Raw genomic sequence first — 17225 nt, forward strand, 5'->3', positions numbered from 1 at the left:
TCCCTGCGCGGGGAGCCTGCGCTGTGCCTGCGGGAGAGGCCTGTTCCTTGCGGAGGGCCTGCGCTGTGCCTGGGGGAGAGGCGTGTTCCCTGCGCTGCGGGACTGCGCTGTGCCTGGGGGAGAGGCGTGTTCCCTGCGCTGCGGGACTGCGCTGTGCCTGTGGGAGAGGGACACAGGGTTGCAGCCGTGGCATAAGCGTAACAGCCGAGCCTGTCGGGAGCCTCTTCTGCCCGGTTGGAGCTGGCCTGGCGGGAGCCTGTGGGCCGTGTCCTCTGCAGTCCAGGGCTCTTGGGAGCGGCCAGCCCTGCTCACAGACCTCATTGTGCCCTCAGCGCCAGGCTGGGTGAACCAAGCCTGCAGATCCAGTGCCCAGGGGTGTCTCAAGGGGCAGCTGGGGCAGGGAGGCTGGGCATGAGCAGCGCTCCCTCTGGGGCTGCCCAAGTTCGGTCTGCCCCAGGACCCAAGCCTGCCTGGCCGACCTGGCTCCCTGCGCACGTCTTCCCTCCGTGCCCCTCCCGCTGTGCCCCTCCAGCCTCGGTGGTGGCCGGTCTGAGCCTCCGCTGCGGTGGCCGTTGGATTCTCTGCTGGTGCCTGCTGGCTCCTCTGCGGACGTTGCCACCTTCACATCTCCACGCCAGCTGTGCCACCGCTTTGCAGTCACTGCTGCCCCCAACAACGGATAGCGGCACCTGAGAGGCTCCGGCGCAGAGGGAAGCTCGTGTTGGCCCCGGCTGGAGTGCACATCAGTCCTGGCTTCGGCCGTGGCCACCTCCGCCCAGAGCCCTGAGAGGGCATCGAGGGGGCGCTGCTCTCCGTGAGGTTGGCCACCTGTCAGGGCAGGCCCCGGGTGCTCTCCCCTCGTGCAGCAAGAGGATGTTTTAGGGGGTGAGCAGGAAGGGATAAACTAGAGGCCATCACACATCACAGGCATGTGTGGAGCTCAGAGAAGTGACAGTTAAAACCAGCCATGGCTCTGACCCACACAGGCTGCCAGGCCCGTCTCCCTGCTCTCCCTCGGCATGTCCCACTCTGCTCTGGGTGTTCCTGGCCCTGCAGACACTGGCACCCTGGGTTTCCCAGGAACTGGCCACCACTCTCTTGTGTTTCTGCTTTATTTTTTTAGATGTATAAAATTCAACATGTAGAGATTTTAGGTGGCATAAAATAAGACAGGCATGGAAAGCCTGCTGCCTGCTGGAGAGCCCGGGCTTATCAGTGCAGTTTATGACAGTGGGATCAGAGACGATCGTAGGAAATGCATGAAATAGCCTGGAATTCCTTAGGGAATTCCTGAGGGGCCAGGAAGTGGTCACGGTGTCAGGTCACACCTGTCTCCCCGTGCGGCCAACACCCCAAGGCGGGCCCCACTGACGCCTGCCCCTGCTCCCCACAGCCCAGCCAGTGCTGCCTCCCCAGCCCCACGGTGGACACGGCTTTGTTTCCCCTGGAATCATGTTCCTAATTCCCTGGCAGCTGGATTCTAGAGGTCTTGGTTTTATGGGCATCTGTTGACAGTTGTGGGTGTTTGTCAGGGTGGGTGTCGTCATTTTTATGGAAAACACCGTTAGTATCCAGAGTGCGTGCTCTGAGCTGCCAGGTGGCTGCAGTCTGTGTGTGCTGGGGAGTGAGGGCCAGCACCTGCCCTGGAACCCAGGGGTCCCACCTCAGAGCTGCCTGCCTGGGTGCCGGAGTCGCGGGCTGTGGGATATTGTCCCGTCTGCTCTGAGCACGCGGCCTCCCCCGGACTTGCGGGAAACGTGGCGGCCCCGCCCAGTGCCCCTCTGCCTGGGACACAGTCGCGGGCATCCCCACTGTGACATCCGAGGAGCAAGTGAAAAGATGCTTTTCCGGGGCCTGACCGGGGCTGCTGGTGCCCTGTGGGTTCCTGGGACAGCGCTGGGTCCGCTCACACGGCTCCAGCTTCAGCAGGCGGGGGTGACCGGCTGCCCTTTTGTTCTCGCGCCGCTGCCTGCAGCTGCAGTCTGTTTCCGTGCACGTTTCTTTAGTGAATGTCCGAGGGACTTACAGACTACTTGGGGGGCCTTCCTAAGTGGCGTCTACTCATAACACCGCAGGTATGACCTGGACGCCTGTGACATTCAAGAGAAATACCCGGATTTATTTCAAGTGAACCTAGAAGTGGAGGTGGAGCCCAGGGACAGGCCGAGCCGGGAAGCCCCACCATGGGAGAACTCGAGCATGAGGGGGCTGAACCCCAAAATCCTGTTTTCCAGCCGGGAGGAGCAGCAAGACATTCTGTCTAAGTTTGGTAAGATCCCGCATGTGAACTGAGGGAATCCTGTTCTGGTGAGTGTCTCTGTGGAGAGAGACCTCTTCGGCTGAGCTCTGGCAGGGCTGGGCCACCGTGCCTGCTACTGCATCCAGGCCCTGAGCAGCTTGGGCCGCAGGAGGTTTTGGAAACTCTGTCTTGGATGCTGGACACCACCACCAGCTACACCAGAGAAGGAGGACTCGCAGGCTGCAATTTCGGAGGCCTGTGGGCAGGGACGGAGGCAGAGGGAGGAAAGCCTGAGCTGCTAGGGCGAAGCAGGGTTTTCGTCCCGGGCATGTGTCTGGGTCAGATGTTTGTCACGTGTGCGGGACGCACGTCCACTCTCACTGTGACCCTCGGGCCTGCTCAGCAGCACATGGACAACACGGCAGAGCCCTCGCTCCTGTCGCTCTTCTCACTTCCGAGCAGTTTCGAAAAGGCAGCCCAGGAAGCGCTGGCAGGTGGGCCCAGGGCCGCCCACTGCCCATGCCACGCTTGTCCTGGGCTCTTGATTTGCAGTGTGCATTTTATTTCTGAGCATATTCAGCGTCCCTGAAAGAGGCTGCGTGTGTGGCGTGTGCATGCTGTGTATGTGTCTGTGGGTGGCGTGTGCCCGTGTGTGCCGTGTGTGTGCAGGAGTTTACTGTGCATCTGTGTGTGTGCTGTGTGCACAAGTGTACTGTGCCTCTGTGTGTGCTATATGTGCATTCATGTGTACCGTGCATCTCTGTGTGCCATGTGTGCATTCGTACCATGCATCTGTGTGTACTGTGTGTGCATTCATGTGCACTGTGCATTTGTGTGTATGCTGTGTGCATTCGTGTATACCGTGCATCTGTGTGTGCTGTGTGTGCATTCATGTGTACCATGCATCTGTGTGTACTGTGCGTGCATTCATGTGTACCGTGCATCTGTGTGTGTACTGTGTGTGCATTTGTGTGTACCGTGCATCTCTGTGTGTGCTGTGTGTGCTTTCGTGTGTACCGTGCATCTGTATGTGTGCATTCGTGTATAACGTGCATCTGTGTGTGTGCATTCGTTTGTACCGTGCATCTGTGTGTGTGCTGTGTGTGCATTCATGGTACCCTGCATCTGTGTGTGTGCTGTATGTGCATTCATGTGTACCGTGCATCTGTGTGTGTGCTGTGTGTGCATTTGTGTACCATGCATCTGTGTGTGCTGTGTGTGCATTCATGTGTACCGTACATCTCTGTGCTGTGTGCGTGTTCATGTGTACCGTGCATCTGTGTGTGCTGTGTGTGCATTCGTGTGAACCGTGCATCTGTGTACTGTGTGTGCATTCATATGTACCGTGTATCTGTGTATGTGCTGTGTGTGTATTCATGTGTACCATGCCTCTGTGTGCTGTGTGCATTCATGTGTACTCTGCATCTGTGTGTGTGCTATGTGTGCATCCATGTGTACCGTGCATGTGTGTGTGGATTCGTGTGTGCTGTGCATCTGTGTGTGCTGTGTGTGCATTCATGCATACTGTGCATCTGTGTGTGTGCTGTGTGTGCATTCATGCATACTGTGCATCTGTGTGTGTGCTGTGTGTGCATTCGTGTGTACCGTGCATCTCTGTGTGCTGTGTGCATTTATGTGTACCATGCATCCGTGTGTGTGCTGTGTGCATTCATGTACCATACATCTGTGTCCTGTGTGCGTTCATGTGTACTGTGCATCTGTGTGTGTGTTGTGTACATTCATGTGTACTGTGCATCTATGTGTGTGCTGTGTGTGCATTCATGCGTACTATGCAGGTATGTGTGTGCTCTGCATTCATGTGTACTGTGCATCTGTGTGTGTGCTGTGTGCATTCATGCATACCGTGCATGTATGTGTGTGTTGTGTGTGCATTCATGTGTACTGTGCATCTGTGTGTGTGCTGTGTGCATTCGTGTATACCATGCATTTGTGTGTGTGCTGTGTGTGCGTTCATGTGTACCGTGCGTCTGTGTGGCATTTGATGCCTCAGTGGTGTGTTCCTTGTGCATGTTCATATGTGCGTGTGCTGTGCCCGAGTGCGCACCCATGGCCCAGAGTGGCATCCAAGTGGATAGCAGGAATCTGCTCACAGAGATCCCCTTGCCGTCATGTCACTGGCCTGCTTTACTGATGGCCTGGCTTGCCACGGTGCTGGCGCGCGCCTGGCTGCACTTCCCAGCTCTGGGGTCAGTGCTGTCCCGAGGCTGCTGGCCAGTGCTGGTGCCCTGACGCCCTCCCTCTCCTGGCAGGGAAGCCGGAGCTCCCCCGGCAGCCCGGCTCCACGGCTCAGTATGATGCTGGGGCAGGTTCCCCGGAAGCCGAGCCCACGGACTCCGACTCACCGCCAAGTAGCAGCGCAGACGCCAGCCGCTTCCTGCACACACTGGACTGGCAGGGTAGGCAGCGTCCCTGGACCCGGCCTCTTGCAGAGGGCAGGCCCCTGGTCTGAAAGTACCCCTGGGGCAGGGCAAGCGTCTTGGGAGACGGGCCTTGGGCAGAGCTGGGCTGCATCACAGTGAGGCTGTGTGCCCGGCATGTCAGCCTGTTCTTTAATGGCTCACGAGCTAAGAATGATTTCATGTTTTTTTAAAGGTGAAAAAAAACAGAACGTGTCCACAAAGTCTGAAATACCGACCCTAGCTCTTCATCCCAGTCTGTGGGCCTGGGGAGGCTGGCAGCACGGGCCATGCTGGCAGGGCCCCTAGGTACAGGGAAAGGGCTTGGGCAGAGGGACAGTAGTCTGTCCCCACCCGGGGATCCCACACCTCTCTGCCCAAACCCCCCAGTGGGCTCCCAGCCCCTCCCCAGGTTTTTCAGGAAAACACTGGGCACCGTCCCTGGACCTTGCCCCAGACACACCCCAAGGGATGCCCCTGCCACTTCCTCTCCCAGCACCCTTGGCCGTCCCAGCAGGGCCGTCCCTTCTGCCACCTGTTCCCAGAGCACCTCGACGATTGGTGTTCCTCCCCCCCCAGTGCTGCCGTGTGGCCTCCACTTGACTCAGCCTTAGGCACCACAGAGGCCCAGGCGGAGAGAGCTGCAGGCAGACCCTTGAGGCAGAGGCTGGAGGTGGGTGCGCTGGAGACGCCTCAGGAACCCCCCCCAGAAACTTCTGCAGCACACACCAAGACCCTGGGCCGAGGAGGCGCTGAGGGGCCATGTGTGGGGACCCTGGTGCTGGCCATGTAGGCTCACCAGCCTGTGGTTTTGTTTCCTTTTCACAGAAGAGAAGGAGGCAGAGACTGGCGCGGAAAATGCCTCTCCCAAGGAGAGCGAGTCTGCCCTGATGGAGGACAGAGACGAGAGCGAGGTGTCGGACGAAGGGGGTTCCCCGAGCTCTAGTGAGGGCCAGGAGCCCCGGGCCGATCCGGAGCCTCCCGGCCTGGCAGTAGGGCTGGTGCAGCAGGACTTGGTTTTTGAGGTGGGAACACCAGCTGTGCTACCGGAACCTGTGCCACAGGAAGACGGGGTTGACCTCCTGGGCCTGCACACCGAGGTGGGTGCAGGGCCAGCTGTAGCCCCGCAGGCCCTCAGGGCCCCTTCCAGCAACACCGACCTGCTCAGCTGCCTCCTTGGGCCCCCTGAGGCCACCTCCCAGGGGCCCCCGGAGGATCTGCTCGGTGAGGCCCCCCTGCTCCTGGCAAGCCCGGCCCCTCCACTGAGCGTGCAGAGCACCCCAAGAGGAGGGCCCCCTGCTGCTGGTACGTGTTTCTGTTCTGACGGCGAAGGGCTTCACGGTGGATGAGAGATGGGGTTGAGTCATTCTCACTGCATGGGCATGTCTCGAAGACGCCCGTAGGAAGGGAACGTGCCCTCCCCCCGCCTCCCCCAGGAGCAACCTCAGGGTCAGGGCAGGGGGCTGGTTCTGCGCTGCCCGCCTAAGCTCATGGGCCGGGAGCTGCCAGCTCCTCCGTCTCAGTGGTGTTGCTGCGTCCATGGGAAAGTCATCCTGAGGTGTCGGGCACGGGGAGCCCCGGGCTGACTGCCTCAGTGTCCCTGAGAGGCCACCGTGGGGTCTGGGCTGCCCAGCTGGAGTGGCCTCTTGGGTGGGCCTGACTCTAGAGCTGGGCTTTGTCCTCAGGCAACCAGGCTGAGTCTTCCCCATGCCCGCCTGTCCCCGCAGCTGACCCCTTTGGCCCGCTCCTGGTGTCTTCAGACAGCGACTCCCAGCCCTGCTCCAATCCTGATCTCTTCGGCGAATTTCTCAATTCGGACTCTGCAGCCGTTCCACCATCCTTCCCGTCTGCCCACAGTGCTCCGCCGCCGTCCTGCAGCGCTGACTTCCTGCACCTGGGTAAGCACCTCTCGCCTGGCAGCCAGCTCCCCACGGCCTCCTCCCTCAGGACCGCAGCCTATAGTCGGAAGCAGAGCTGTGGGTCTCAGGCAGTGGTGGGGCTGGACTGTGTGACCTCCGGGTGCCCTTCCTGGTGGTCCCAGGGTCCTGCAGGACGTCCGTGAGGTCAGGACGGACTGCTCCGTGCTCTGTCTCCCCAAACCATCCCCAAACCCGGAACAGATTGTGGGTCCCTGCAGTGCCTCGGTCGTCTGCCTGGCAGCAGGTTTCTCGAGGCCTCTTCAGGCCCAGGGCTTGCAGCTGTTGGCAGAGAAGGCCACCTGCACCCAGAGCTGGTGTGGGGCCGAGAGGTCAGAGGGAGGCAGTTGGGGGTCCAGGGTCCAGGAAGCTGGCCTGGTCCGAGTGCAGCTGGGACCTTGGGACGCTGTGTCCGTGGGGAGGAGGCCGGGTGTGGGGCAGAGCATGGCTTGTTTAGACAGAGGCCTGTGAGGCCAGGCCCCAGGACAGGGCTGGGCTGCCCCTCCAGTGCGGTCCTACGGAAAGGAGCCCAGGCTCTCTCTCCTGAGGAGATAGCAGCATGATCCACAGTGATCCACAGTGATCCACAGCGATCCACAGCGATCCACAGTGCGCTCTGGGGTGATGATGGTGACCGTTGCAGGATGGCCTGTGGGTGGACGTGTGCAGCGCAGCCTTGCAGCCTGGGGTGGGTGCCGCCAGAGCCAGGGGAGACAGGACCTGCCGGGCCCTCTGTCTGCCGAAGGCAGCTCAGCCAGGTGGAGCCACCGCGGGCTTGGGTGGGTTTTAGGAAAGGCAGGAACACAGGCCGTGGGGATGGCTACAGAAAGTGGGGTCCTGGCAAACCCTTTGGATGGGACTGTGCAGATGCTATTCTCAGCCTCGCCTGCTGGTGTCCCTGCAAACACTCGCTCGGTTCTGTGTGATGTGGTGACTCCTCAGGGCCCATCAGGAAGAGGGAGGCCATCAGCCCAGCCTCAGCTCAGCCTGGGTGCGAGAGGTGCCGGCTCCTGGGGCCCTGAGCACAGCCTGGCGCTCCGCCACATTGCCTACTGCTGAGACACCAAATGTGCTCTCTTCCGGTTCCTTTTTTCCCAGGGGATCTGCCAGGAGAGCCCAGCAAGATGACGGCCTCGTCCAGCAACCCAGACCTGCTGGGAGGATGGGCTGCCTGGGCCGAGACGGCAGCGTCGGCAGTGGCCCCCACGCCAGCCACGGAAGGTATGACCACCACCCACCGAGGACAGGGCATGCAGGACATGCAGCTGCTGTGGCCCGTCTCTGTTTCACACATACCCGTAACAGTGTCCTTTGCGCAGGGAAGGACGGAAGGGCTGGGGCGTGCTCCGTGGTGCCGGCTCCACACCCAAGGCTGTGGTACGGCTGCAGCGGCCTCACGCACCCGGTGTGACTGGGGTACGTGGGGACACAGACTCAGCCTCCCAGAGCTGCAGCGGGTCCTGAGCATCAGCAACGCCCCCGAGGCGTCCTTCTCCCACCAGCAGGGCGTCTGCGTTTGTGATGCGATCTCATGCCCCGCGCTCTGTGGACCACCTGGTGGTTCTGCCTGTAGTGCCCCGTGGCTGTTCCCTCCTGAAGGGGTTTGTGAGTGAGGCTGACCCCACGGGTCTTGTTTCGGTGTTGCGGCCGACATCCCGTGCCCTGTCAGGAACGGGGTCACATACAGCAGTCCGTGTTTGTGTGCGTCTGTCCTTCCATCACCCTGGAGCCTGCCCTCCCGCGACGTCCCTGGTAGCACGGATGCTTGTGTTGCAGCTGCGTCTCGGGCCAGCCTCAGCGATGTCGCAGCTTTGCTTCCAGACCACAAAGCCAGTACCCCTGGAAAGCCAGTCAGATTTTGTTTTCCCAGTAAACATAAAAGTGACGGACTTTTTTTGTGTGGGTTTTGTTTTTTGTTTTTGAGATAGGGTCTTGCTCTGTCACCCAGGCTGGAGCATAGTGGCACGATCTCCACTCACTTCAGCATTGACCTCCTGGGCTCGAGCGATCCTCCCACCGCAGCCTCCTCAGTAACCAGGGCTGCAAGCATGAGCCACCAGGCCCAGAAGTTGTAGATTTTTTTGTAGAGACAAACTTTTGCCACGTTGCTCAGGCTGGTCTAGAACCCCCGGGCTTAGGCGATTCACCCACCTCAGCCTCTCAGGGTGCTGGGATTACAGGCGTGAGCCACTGCACCCAGCTAACAATTCTATTTACATTATACTGTAGTCTGCTTCTTTGTTTTTGTTTTTTTTTTGAGACAGAGTCTCGCTCTGTCGCCCAGGCTGGAGTGCAGTGGCCGGATCCCAGCTCACTGCAAGCTCCGCCTCCCGGGTTCACGCCATTCTCCTGCCTCAGCCTCCTGAGTAGCTGGGACTACAGGCGCCCGCCATCTCAGCCGGCTAGCTTTTTGTATTTTTTAGTAGAGACAGGGTTTCACCATGTTAGCCAGGATGGTCTCGATCTCCTGACCTTGTGATCTGCCCATCTCGGCCTCCCAAAGTGCTGGGATTACAGGCGTGAGCCACTGCACCCGGCCTTAGTCTGTTAAGTGTGCAATAGCATTATGTCTAAAAAATAAATACAGTTACCTTGATTTAGAAATACTTCATTGCTAAAAATGCTCATGATCCTAATCTTACTGGTGGGGGTCTTGCCTCCGTGTGGACAGCTGCTGACTGTGCAGGGTGTTGATTCCTGAAGGCTGGGGTGGCTCTGGCAGTTTCTGAAAATGAGACGATGAAGTTTGACGTGCGATTGTCTCTCCCTTTCACAAAAGGTTCCCTGTGGTGTGCAGTGCTCTTGGGTAGTGTTTTAACCACATGGAGCTTTTCCTGTCGTCTCAAAGCTGCCACTGCTGTATCAATAAGTTTATGAATATTCTAAACCCTTGGTTTCATTTCAGTGTTCACAGCATCTTCACCAGGACTAGATTCCATCTCAGTAACCTGCTTTCTTTGCTCATCCATAAGAAGCAACCCCTCATCTGTTCAGCTTTCATCCCGAGATTGCAGTGATTCGGTCCCATCTGCAGGCCCCACTTCTGATTCTAGTTCTCTTGCTGTTTCCACCACATCTGCAGTGACTTCCTCCACTGAAGTCTTCAGCTCCTCAAAGTCATCCTTGAGGGTTGAGATCAGCTTCTCCCAAACTCCTGTTCATGTTGCTGTTTTAACCTCCTCCCATGAATCGTGAATGTTCTTAATGGCATCTAGAATGGTGAATCCTTTCCAGAAGGTTGTCAGTGAACTTTACCCAGATCCATCAGAGGAGTCTGTGGCCGCTGTAGCCTTAGAAATGTGTTTCTTTTTTTTTTGGAGACGGAGTCTCGTTCGGTCACCCAGGCTGGAATGCAGTGGCGCGATCTGGGCTCACTGTAAGCTCCGCCTCCCGGGTTTACGCCATTCTCGTGCCTCAGCCTCCCGAGTAGCTGGGACTGGCTAGTTTTTTGTATTTTTTTTAGTAGAGACGGGGTTTCACCGTGTTAGCCAGGATGGTCTCAATCTCCTGACCTCGTGATCTGCCCGTCTCGGCCTCCCAAAGTGCTGGGATTCCAGGCTTGAGCCACCGCGCCCGGCCAATGTGTTTCTTAAATAGTGAGACTTGGAAGTCGACACGACTCCTTGGTCCAAGGGCTACACAACAGGTGTTGTGTTAGCATAAACGAAGGCAGCATGACTGTCCACGTACTCCTCTGTCAGAGCTTTCGGATGACCAGCTGCATTGTCAGGATTGTCAGCAGACAGTCATATTTTGAAAGGAATCTTTTTTCTGAGCCGTAGATCTCAACAGTAGACTTAAAATATTCCACAAACCATGTTGTACACAGATGGCTGCCATCCAGGCTTTGCTGTGCCGTTTCTGTGGTGCAAGCCAAGTCAATTTAGAGTCATTTTTAAGGGCACTGGGTTTTTTGAATGAATGAGCACTGTGTTCCTTTAAAGCCACCGTCTGCATTAGTCCTTCACAAGAGAGGCAGCCTGTCTTTTGTGAGGCCTTCAAGCCAGGCATTGACTTCTCTTCTCTAGCTATGAAAGTCATAGATGGCGTTTTCTTCCCATACAAGACCATCTCATCTGCGTGGAGAGTCTGGCGGGTGCATCCCCTTCAATCAGTGATCTCAGCCGGATCTTAGCGGGTGACTTAGGCCGTCTCATCTGCATGGAGAGTCTGGCAGCCCCTTCCTCAGTGGTCTCAGCGGATCTTAGCGGATGACTTGCTGCATGCAGCTTCCCCGTCAGCGCGTGCTGCTTCACGTTGCATTTGTATGTTGCAGAGACGGCGTCTTTCCTTCAGCCTCAGCCCCTGCTGGCTTCACTTTTCTTCTGCAGCGTCCTCACCTCTTTCTGCCTTCGTAGGATTGAAAGAGTTGAGACCTTGCTCTGGATTAGGCTTTGGCTCAGGGGGATGTTGTGGCTGGTTTGACCTTTTCTCCAGATCACTCGAACTTCCTCTGTGTCAGCAATGGGGCTGTTTTGTTTGCTTATCATTTGTGTGTTCACTGGAGTGGCGTAATTTCCTTCAGGAACTTTTCCTTTGCATTCACAACTTGGCTTGCTGGTGCAAGAGGCCTAGCTTTTACCTTATCTCAACTTTCCTTCTTTTTTTTTTTTTTTTTTTTTTTTAGAGACAGGGTCTTGCTCTTTCTCTGACTGGAGTGCAGTGGCATGATCATGGCTCACTGCAGCCTCAACCTCCTGGGTAGCTGGGACTACAGGTGCTTACCACCATGCCCAACTAATTTTTTTAATGTATTTTTTGTAGAGATAGGGGCTTGCCATATTGTCCAGGCTGGCCTTGAACTCCTGGGCTCAAGCACTCCTGCCTCAGCCTCCCACCGTGCTGGGAACACAGGCATGAGCCACTGCGCCCGGCCTTCTTCTGCTTTTGACGTGCCTCCCTCACTAAGCTCAGTCGTTCCTAGCTTTTGATTTCAAGTGAGACACTTGCAACTCTTGCATTCACTTGAATGCTTATAGGCCATTGTAGGTTCTGAATTGGCCTAAATTCAGTATGGTTGTGTCTTGGGGAATAGGGAGGCTTGAGAAAGAGCGAGACGGGGAGCGGCTGGTCTGTGGAGCAGCCACAGCACACTGTCAGTTCAGCTCACCGTCTTCTATGGGCACAGTTCATGGCACCCGAAAACAATTAGAGCAGCATCATCAGCTCCTGGAACACAGATCACCACAGCAGATACAATCATCAAGAAGTTTGAAATATCATTAGAATTCCCAAAATGGGGCACAGGGGCACAGAGTGTGCATGGTGTGGGGAAAATGGTGCCGGTAGACTTGCCGGGCAGAGTTGCCACAGCCCTCAGCGGCTGGAACACACACTGTCCACAGAGCCCCGGGAGGCACCGCGCGCGGCACACCAGGGCCTGGCTGCCTGTCCCCTCGAGTGTGCTTCCGGACGTCTTTGCCCGGGGGCAGCTCCCGTCTCCAGTTTGTCTCCTGGTTGGATGATCACCGTGAAGGTGTCTCGCCAGTTTGATTTCTTTCTTACGAACGAGGTTGACTCTTAGTTTGTGTGGTTTTGGTTATGTGTATTTCTTTTGAGAATCATTTCATGTTCTTTGCCCATTTTTGGCCTCAGGAATTCATCTTTTTCCTCAGATAGATCCACGAGGGCTGTTTATACATGAAGAGCCTGGTTTTAATGACTGCATGGCACTCCATCAAGTAGCTCTAAATGTTGTTTTTTTGTTTTTTTTTGGAGACAGTCTCATTCTGTCACTGGGGCTGAGTACGGTGGCATCATCTCGGCTCACTGCAGCCATCATCCCCTGGGCTCAAGCGATCCTCCCACCGCAGCCCCCCTGGGTAGCTGGGACCACATGCATGTGCCACTGTGCCTGGTTAATATTTTTATTTTTTGTAGAGATGGTCTCTCTATGTTGCCTAGCCTGTATTTTATGATTTTATACTTAGGATATTCTCAAACTTATGGTATCATGAAGAACATTCCTAATTTTAGATGAATTCCAGGAAGTGGCACTGCAGAATCACTGTCATAATGATATGAACCTGGTTTGGTTCTGGGTGTGCGTTGTGAAGCTGTTTTCCCCGAGGAGCATGTGGAGTGTGGAGGCAGCGTCCACCACATGCGCCTCTGTCCTGGCTGGTCTCCTGCACACAGGCCGGGCAGGTGCCAGCTCTCAGGCAGGAGTGAGGCCGTCACGTCGTAAGGAGGAGCGATCGGAGGTTCATCACCTGAAGTGAAACAGGAGGGTGTGTTTCGCTTCAGGTGGTGCTTGTTCTAACACCCTGTGCCCCTTTTCCAGGCCCCCTCTTCTCTCCTGGAGGTCAGCCGGCCCCTTGTGGCTCTCAGGCCAGCTGGACCAAGTCTCAGAACCCGGACCCGTTTGCTGACCTTGGCGACCTCAGCTCCGGCCTCCAAGGTAACGTGGAGGGTACGTTGTGGGTGTGGAAGCTGTTTCCTTGTAGGAGGTTTATTCTTGTCTGTCTGACTCTGAGCTGCCCAAAGTGAAGTCTTTGCCTCTGTTCACCAAGACCCCCAGCCCAGAGCAAAGTGACCCCAAGGGAACAGCGTGTCTGTACCTGTTCTAGGCGACTGCCAGCTGGCAAGCTACAACCAGGTGTTGCCGACACTGGCACTGCTGCCAGCGCCCACCCGCATTGTGGTGCCTGATGCATCCTGCCCTCAGGGCCGTGGGGGCCATCTGGGAAGCGGGGTCTCCACATGGAAGTGGGGTGTGGCTGGGCTCTGCTCAGTCCCTGAGGCTGTGCTCAGAGCGTGCTGGTCGTTGGCCACGAGAACCGAGCCCACCCTCTCCAGTCCCATGTCTGCCTCAGGCCTGGGCCGGATGCTGTGGCTTAGAGTCTCCCTGGGCTGACCTGACGCCCCTGAGTCTCTGGGTTCACTTCCAGGATATGTCTCCCTGGGGTCCCTGTGGCTTCTTAGAAGACGCATCGGCGGCGGGGGGACAATCATCTGAAGGAGCCTCCTGTGCACTCGTCGGGCCGTCGGGGGGAATCCTGGGCGGGAAGTGGCTCCACCTTGGGATGCTTATTGGTGCTGGTGACCCCCGGACTCTCCAGCATGCAGCCCCCAGGCAATGGCGTCTGCTCCTGCCAGAGCCTGGCGGGCTGTGCTGGGGCTCCCTCCAGCCTCAGGCTGGGCACCTTACCTGCTCAGCTCCAGGAGCATTTCCCATCTCCTCATTATTTCTCCTGTCCGTCCCTGAGTGCCTCAAATTCCTGTGAGCAGATGTCGGTGTCGGATCTCTAGGGCTGGCTTCGAGTCCTCACACCTCCTGGACTGGCCTCGAGTCCTCTGCTCTCGCAAGCTTGCGTCTGAAGTGCCTTCTGTTCTGTCATGAAGTCCCGAGAGTTTTTTCATCTTTAAATGTTCTTTTTATGTTTGGGATGGTTTTGGGGATTTATTGTGTCTTTTGAGGACGTCCGTGAGTGTTACTGTTGGTGGTGTTCTGTATATTCTTTCCCTTTGTGGCTTCTGTCTTGGGTTGTCTGAGAGCACGGTGGGGTTACGGGGCCCGCGCCCTCGGGAGGAGATCTGTGTGTGCCTTGACTGCCCTGGGTGGCCAACACTGGGGCGGAAGGAGTGGACTCCCAGGGAGCCCTCCTGTCTGTGTCCTAGACACAGCCCCAGCCCTCTGCCTGCTGGCTCGGTGGGCAGCCTAAGACTATCCTGCCTTCTGGGAAGACAGCAATTCTGAACAAAGCAGAGCTGATACAACTGAAGGAAAAAATGGACAAACCGAAATCATAGCTGTGACGTCAGCACTGCTGTCCCCACACGCGACAGAGCGGCTGTCCCGAAGGCTGCGAGGGTGCAGAGGGCGGAGGCACCAGCCAGGGCCCACTAGCTGCAGGCACGGACCTTTCCATGCACCGTGGGAGCCTCCTCCACACAGGCCCTGTCCTCAGAGAGCTAGGATTCTGCAGTGTGCTCTCTGACCACAGTCAAACAGAACGGAAGCATCTTCACACTTGGGAACAAAGCGGCACACTTTCAAATGACACCTGGGCCAGAGAGGAGGTCTCGAGGGAAACTGCGTGGAGCTGAGTGAAGATGCAGGTGCAGCCTGGGAAAGCCCAGGGCCCCGCTGGGCGGTGCGGAGACACCCCCAGCCGTGGGTGCTTGCTGTGGAAAAGCTGGAATGCCCCAGCAGTAACCTGAGCTCTCCGCACAAGACATTTGGGGAAAAAAAGTGGGGGGGAGGGGAGCAAAATAAACCTACAGCAAGCAGAAGGAAAGAAGGAGGAGCCGCGGGCAGTGCAGTGGAACACAGAGACAGAGGCCAGTTCCGAAGCCCACAGACCTCTCCTGGGACTGGCAGGAAGAGTGACCCGGGTCATCCATACAGGGGATGGTGCAGGAGGCACCACTGCAGGCCCCCCAGGCTCTGCGAGGGTCACGGGTGCAGGCGCAGCTGTGCAGTATGCTTGACAACTCATGTGAAAGTGACAAATTCCTCAAAACCAGTTACTGCCACAACTTACCCAGTATCAAGTAGCTCCTTTGAAAAATTCTATAAATACAAAGAAAATAAATTCATAACTAAAAACTTCCCAAAAAGGAAACCTGCGGACGCACCCGGGCCGTTGGAGAATTTCACTGAATGTTGAGAGAACGCCAATTCCACCTTCTTGCAGGAAGCAGGAGAGAGGGAGCACTTTCTAATTGATTTTACGAAGCTCGCGCTATCACCCTGAAACCAAAATCAGACAGAAACAGTACCGAAAAGGGAAACTGGGCCCGTATTCCTCATTAATATACACACAGATCCTCAACCAAACTTTAGCAAATAGACTTTATCAGTATATAAAGAGAATTCTACACCAAGATCAAGTAGGATTTATTCCAGGAATACAAGGCTGACTTTTCAGAATTGGTTAACAAAATCTGTTTAGGTTGCTGCAAAAGTAATTGTGGTTTTGCCATTGAAAGTGATAGCAGGCCGGGCGCGGTGGCTCAAGCCTGTAATCCCAGCACTTTGGGAGGCCGAGACGGGCGGATCACGAGGTCAGGAGATCGAGACCATCCTGGCTAACACGGTGAAACCCCGTCTCTACTAAAAAATACAAAAAACTAGCCGGGCGAGGTGGCGGGCGCCTGTAGTCCCAGCTACTCGGGAGGCTGAGGCCGGAGAATGGCGTGAACCTGGGAGGCGGAGCTTGCAGTGAGCTGAGATCCGGCCACTGCACTCCAGCCCGGGAGACAGAGCGAGACTCCGTCTCAGAAAAAAAAAAAAAGAAAGTGATAGCAAAAGCCGCAATAACTTTTGCACCAACCCAATACCATATTAACCAGCTGAAGAGTCATGTGATCACATCAACAGTGCAGAAAAGGCATTTAACAAAATTCAGCACCTTTTTATGATAACACTGTCAGTGAACCAGTAATGAGCAGAACGTCATCAACTTGATAACAAGCATATATAGAAACCCACAGCCAGGCCAGGCACAGTGGCTCACACCTGTAACCCCAGTGCTTTGGGAGGCCAATGTGGGAAGATTTCCTCAACCCGGGAGTTTGAAGTCAGCCTGGGCAATATAGTGAGACTCCTGTAAGAATGAGCCAGGTGTGGTGGTGAGCACCTGTGGTCCCAGCTGCTCAGCCAGCTGAGGCGGGAGGATCACCAGGATCACTTGAGGTCAAGGCTGGACTGGGCTTACTGCATCACTGCACTCCAGTCTGGGCGGCAGAGCAAGACTCTGTCTCAAAAACAAGAAACCTGCAGCCAACATCTTTTTTTTTTTTTTTTTTTTTTTGGAGACAGAGTCTTTCTCTGTTGCCCTGGCCAGAGTGCAGTGGCATAATCTCAGCTCACTGCAACTTCCGCCTCCCAGTTTCAAGTAATTCTCCCACCTCAGCCTCCCGAGTAGCTGAGATTACAGGCACGTGCCACCACACCCAGCTAATTTTTGTATTTTTAGTAGAGACGGGATTTCACCATGTTAGCCAGGCTGGTCTCAAACTCCTGACCTTAAGTGATATGCCCACCTTAGCCTGCTGAAGTGCTGGAATTACAGGTGTGAGCCACCCTGCCTGGCCAAGCCAATATCATTTTTAACCATCCTCCTCAAATCAGGAACAGGGCAGGAGTGTCTTTTCGGAAGTCACAGCTGCTACCATTTGGCAAGAAAAGGAGGTCAAAGTGACATGCGCTACAAAGGGAAAAATAAAATTGCTCCTGTCTGCAGATGACATGATTGTCTGTGCAGGAACTCTCAAGGAATCTACAAAGATCTTTTAGAACTATGAGTTCAGTAAGGTCACAGGATACGAGATCGACACACAAAAATCTGTCATATTTCTGTTTACTTGTAATTATACAAGGAAGCCAACATTTAAAACAGAACCATTTACAATCACCTTTTTTTTTAAGAAAAAAATAAACATTTAGGTATAAATCTGACCAGACATGTCTAGGGCTTGTATCGGGTGGGACTGTAAAACCAACTGTGGCAACAAAGACCAGAGGAGATGCGAGTGAAGGGACGAACGCTGCCCTCATGGCCTGAGGCTCCCGAGTAAGGTGTCCGTTCTCCTGTGCGCATCTGTAGCCTAACGCAGTTCCTGCCAATGCCTCAGCAGGGATTTTCCTAGATACAAATGAGTTTATCGTACAGTGTATTTGAAAGACAGATGGACTAGATGCCTGGG

General features: G+C 55.8%; 1 protein-coding gene across 3 annotated transcripts in view; it reads left to right on the plus strand.

Moving 5' to 3' along the window:
* The window catches only part of GAK (cyclin G associated kinase), an 81729-nt gene that overhangs the window by 59042 nt on the left and 5462 nt on the right, over nt 1-17225 (plus strand). For all 3 annotated transcript variants that reach the window (XM_011936794.1, XM_011936795.1, XM_011936796.1), the window contains 6 exons: nt 2076-2269; nt 4510-4656; nt 5485-5961; nt 6384-6554; nt 7671-7793; nt 12856-12972. In XM_011936794.1, coding sequence (XP_011792184.1) covers nt 2076-2269; nt 4510-4656; nt 5485-5961; nt 6384-6554; nt 7671-7793; nt 12856-12972 — 1229 coding nt within the window. The remainder of the gene's footprint in view (nt 1-2075; nt 2270-4509; nt 4657-5484; nt 5962-6383; nt 6555-7670; nt 7794-12855; nt 12973-17225) is intronic.

Source organism: Colobus angolensis, unplaced genomic scaffold, assembly GCF_000951035.1.
Source record: "Colobus angolensis palliatus isolate OR3802 unplaced genomic scaffold, Cang.pa_1.0 Scaffold157, whole genome shotgun sequence".
NCBI lineage: Eukaryota > Metazoa > Chordata > Mammalia > Primates > Cercopithecidae > Colobus > Colobus angolensis.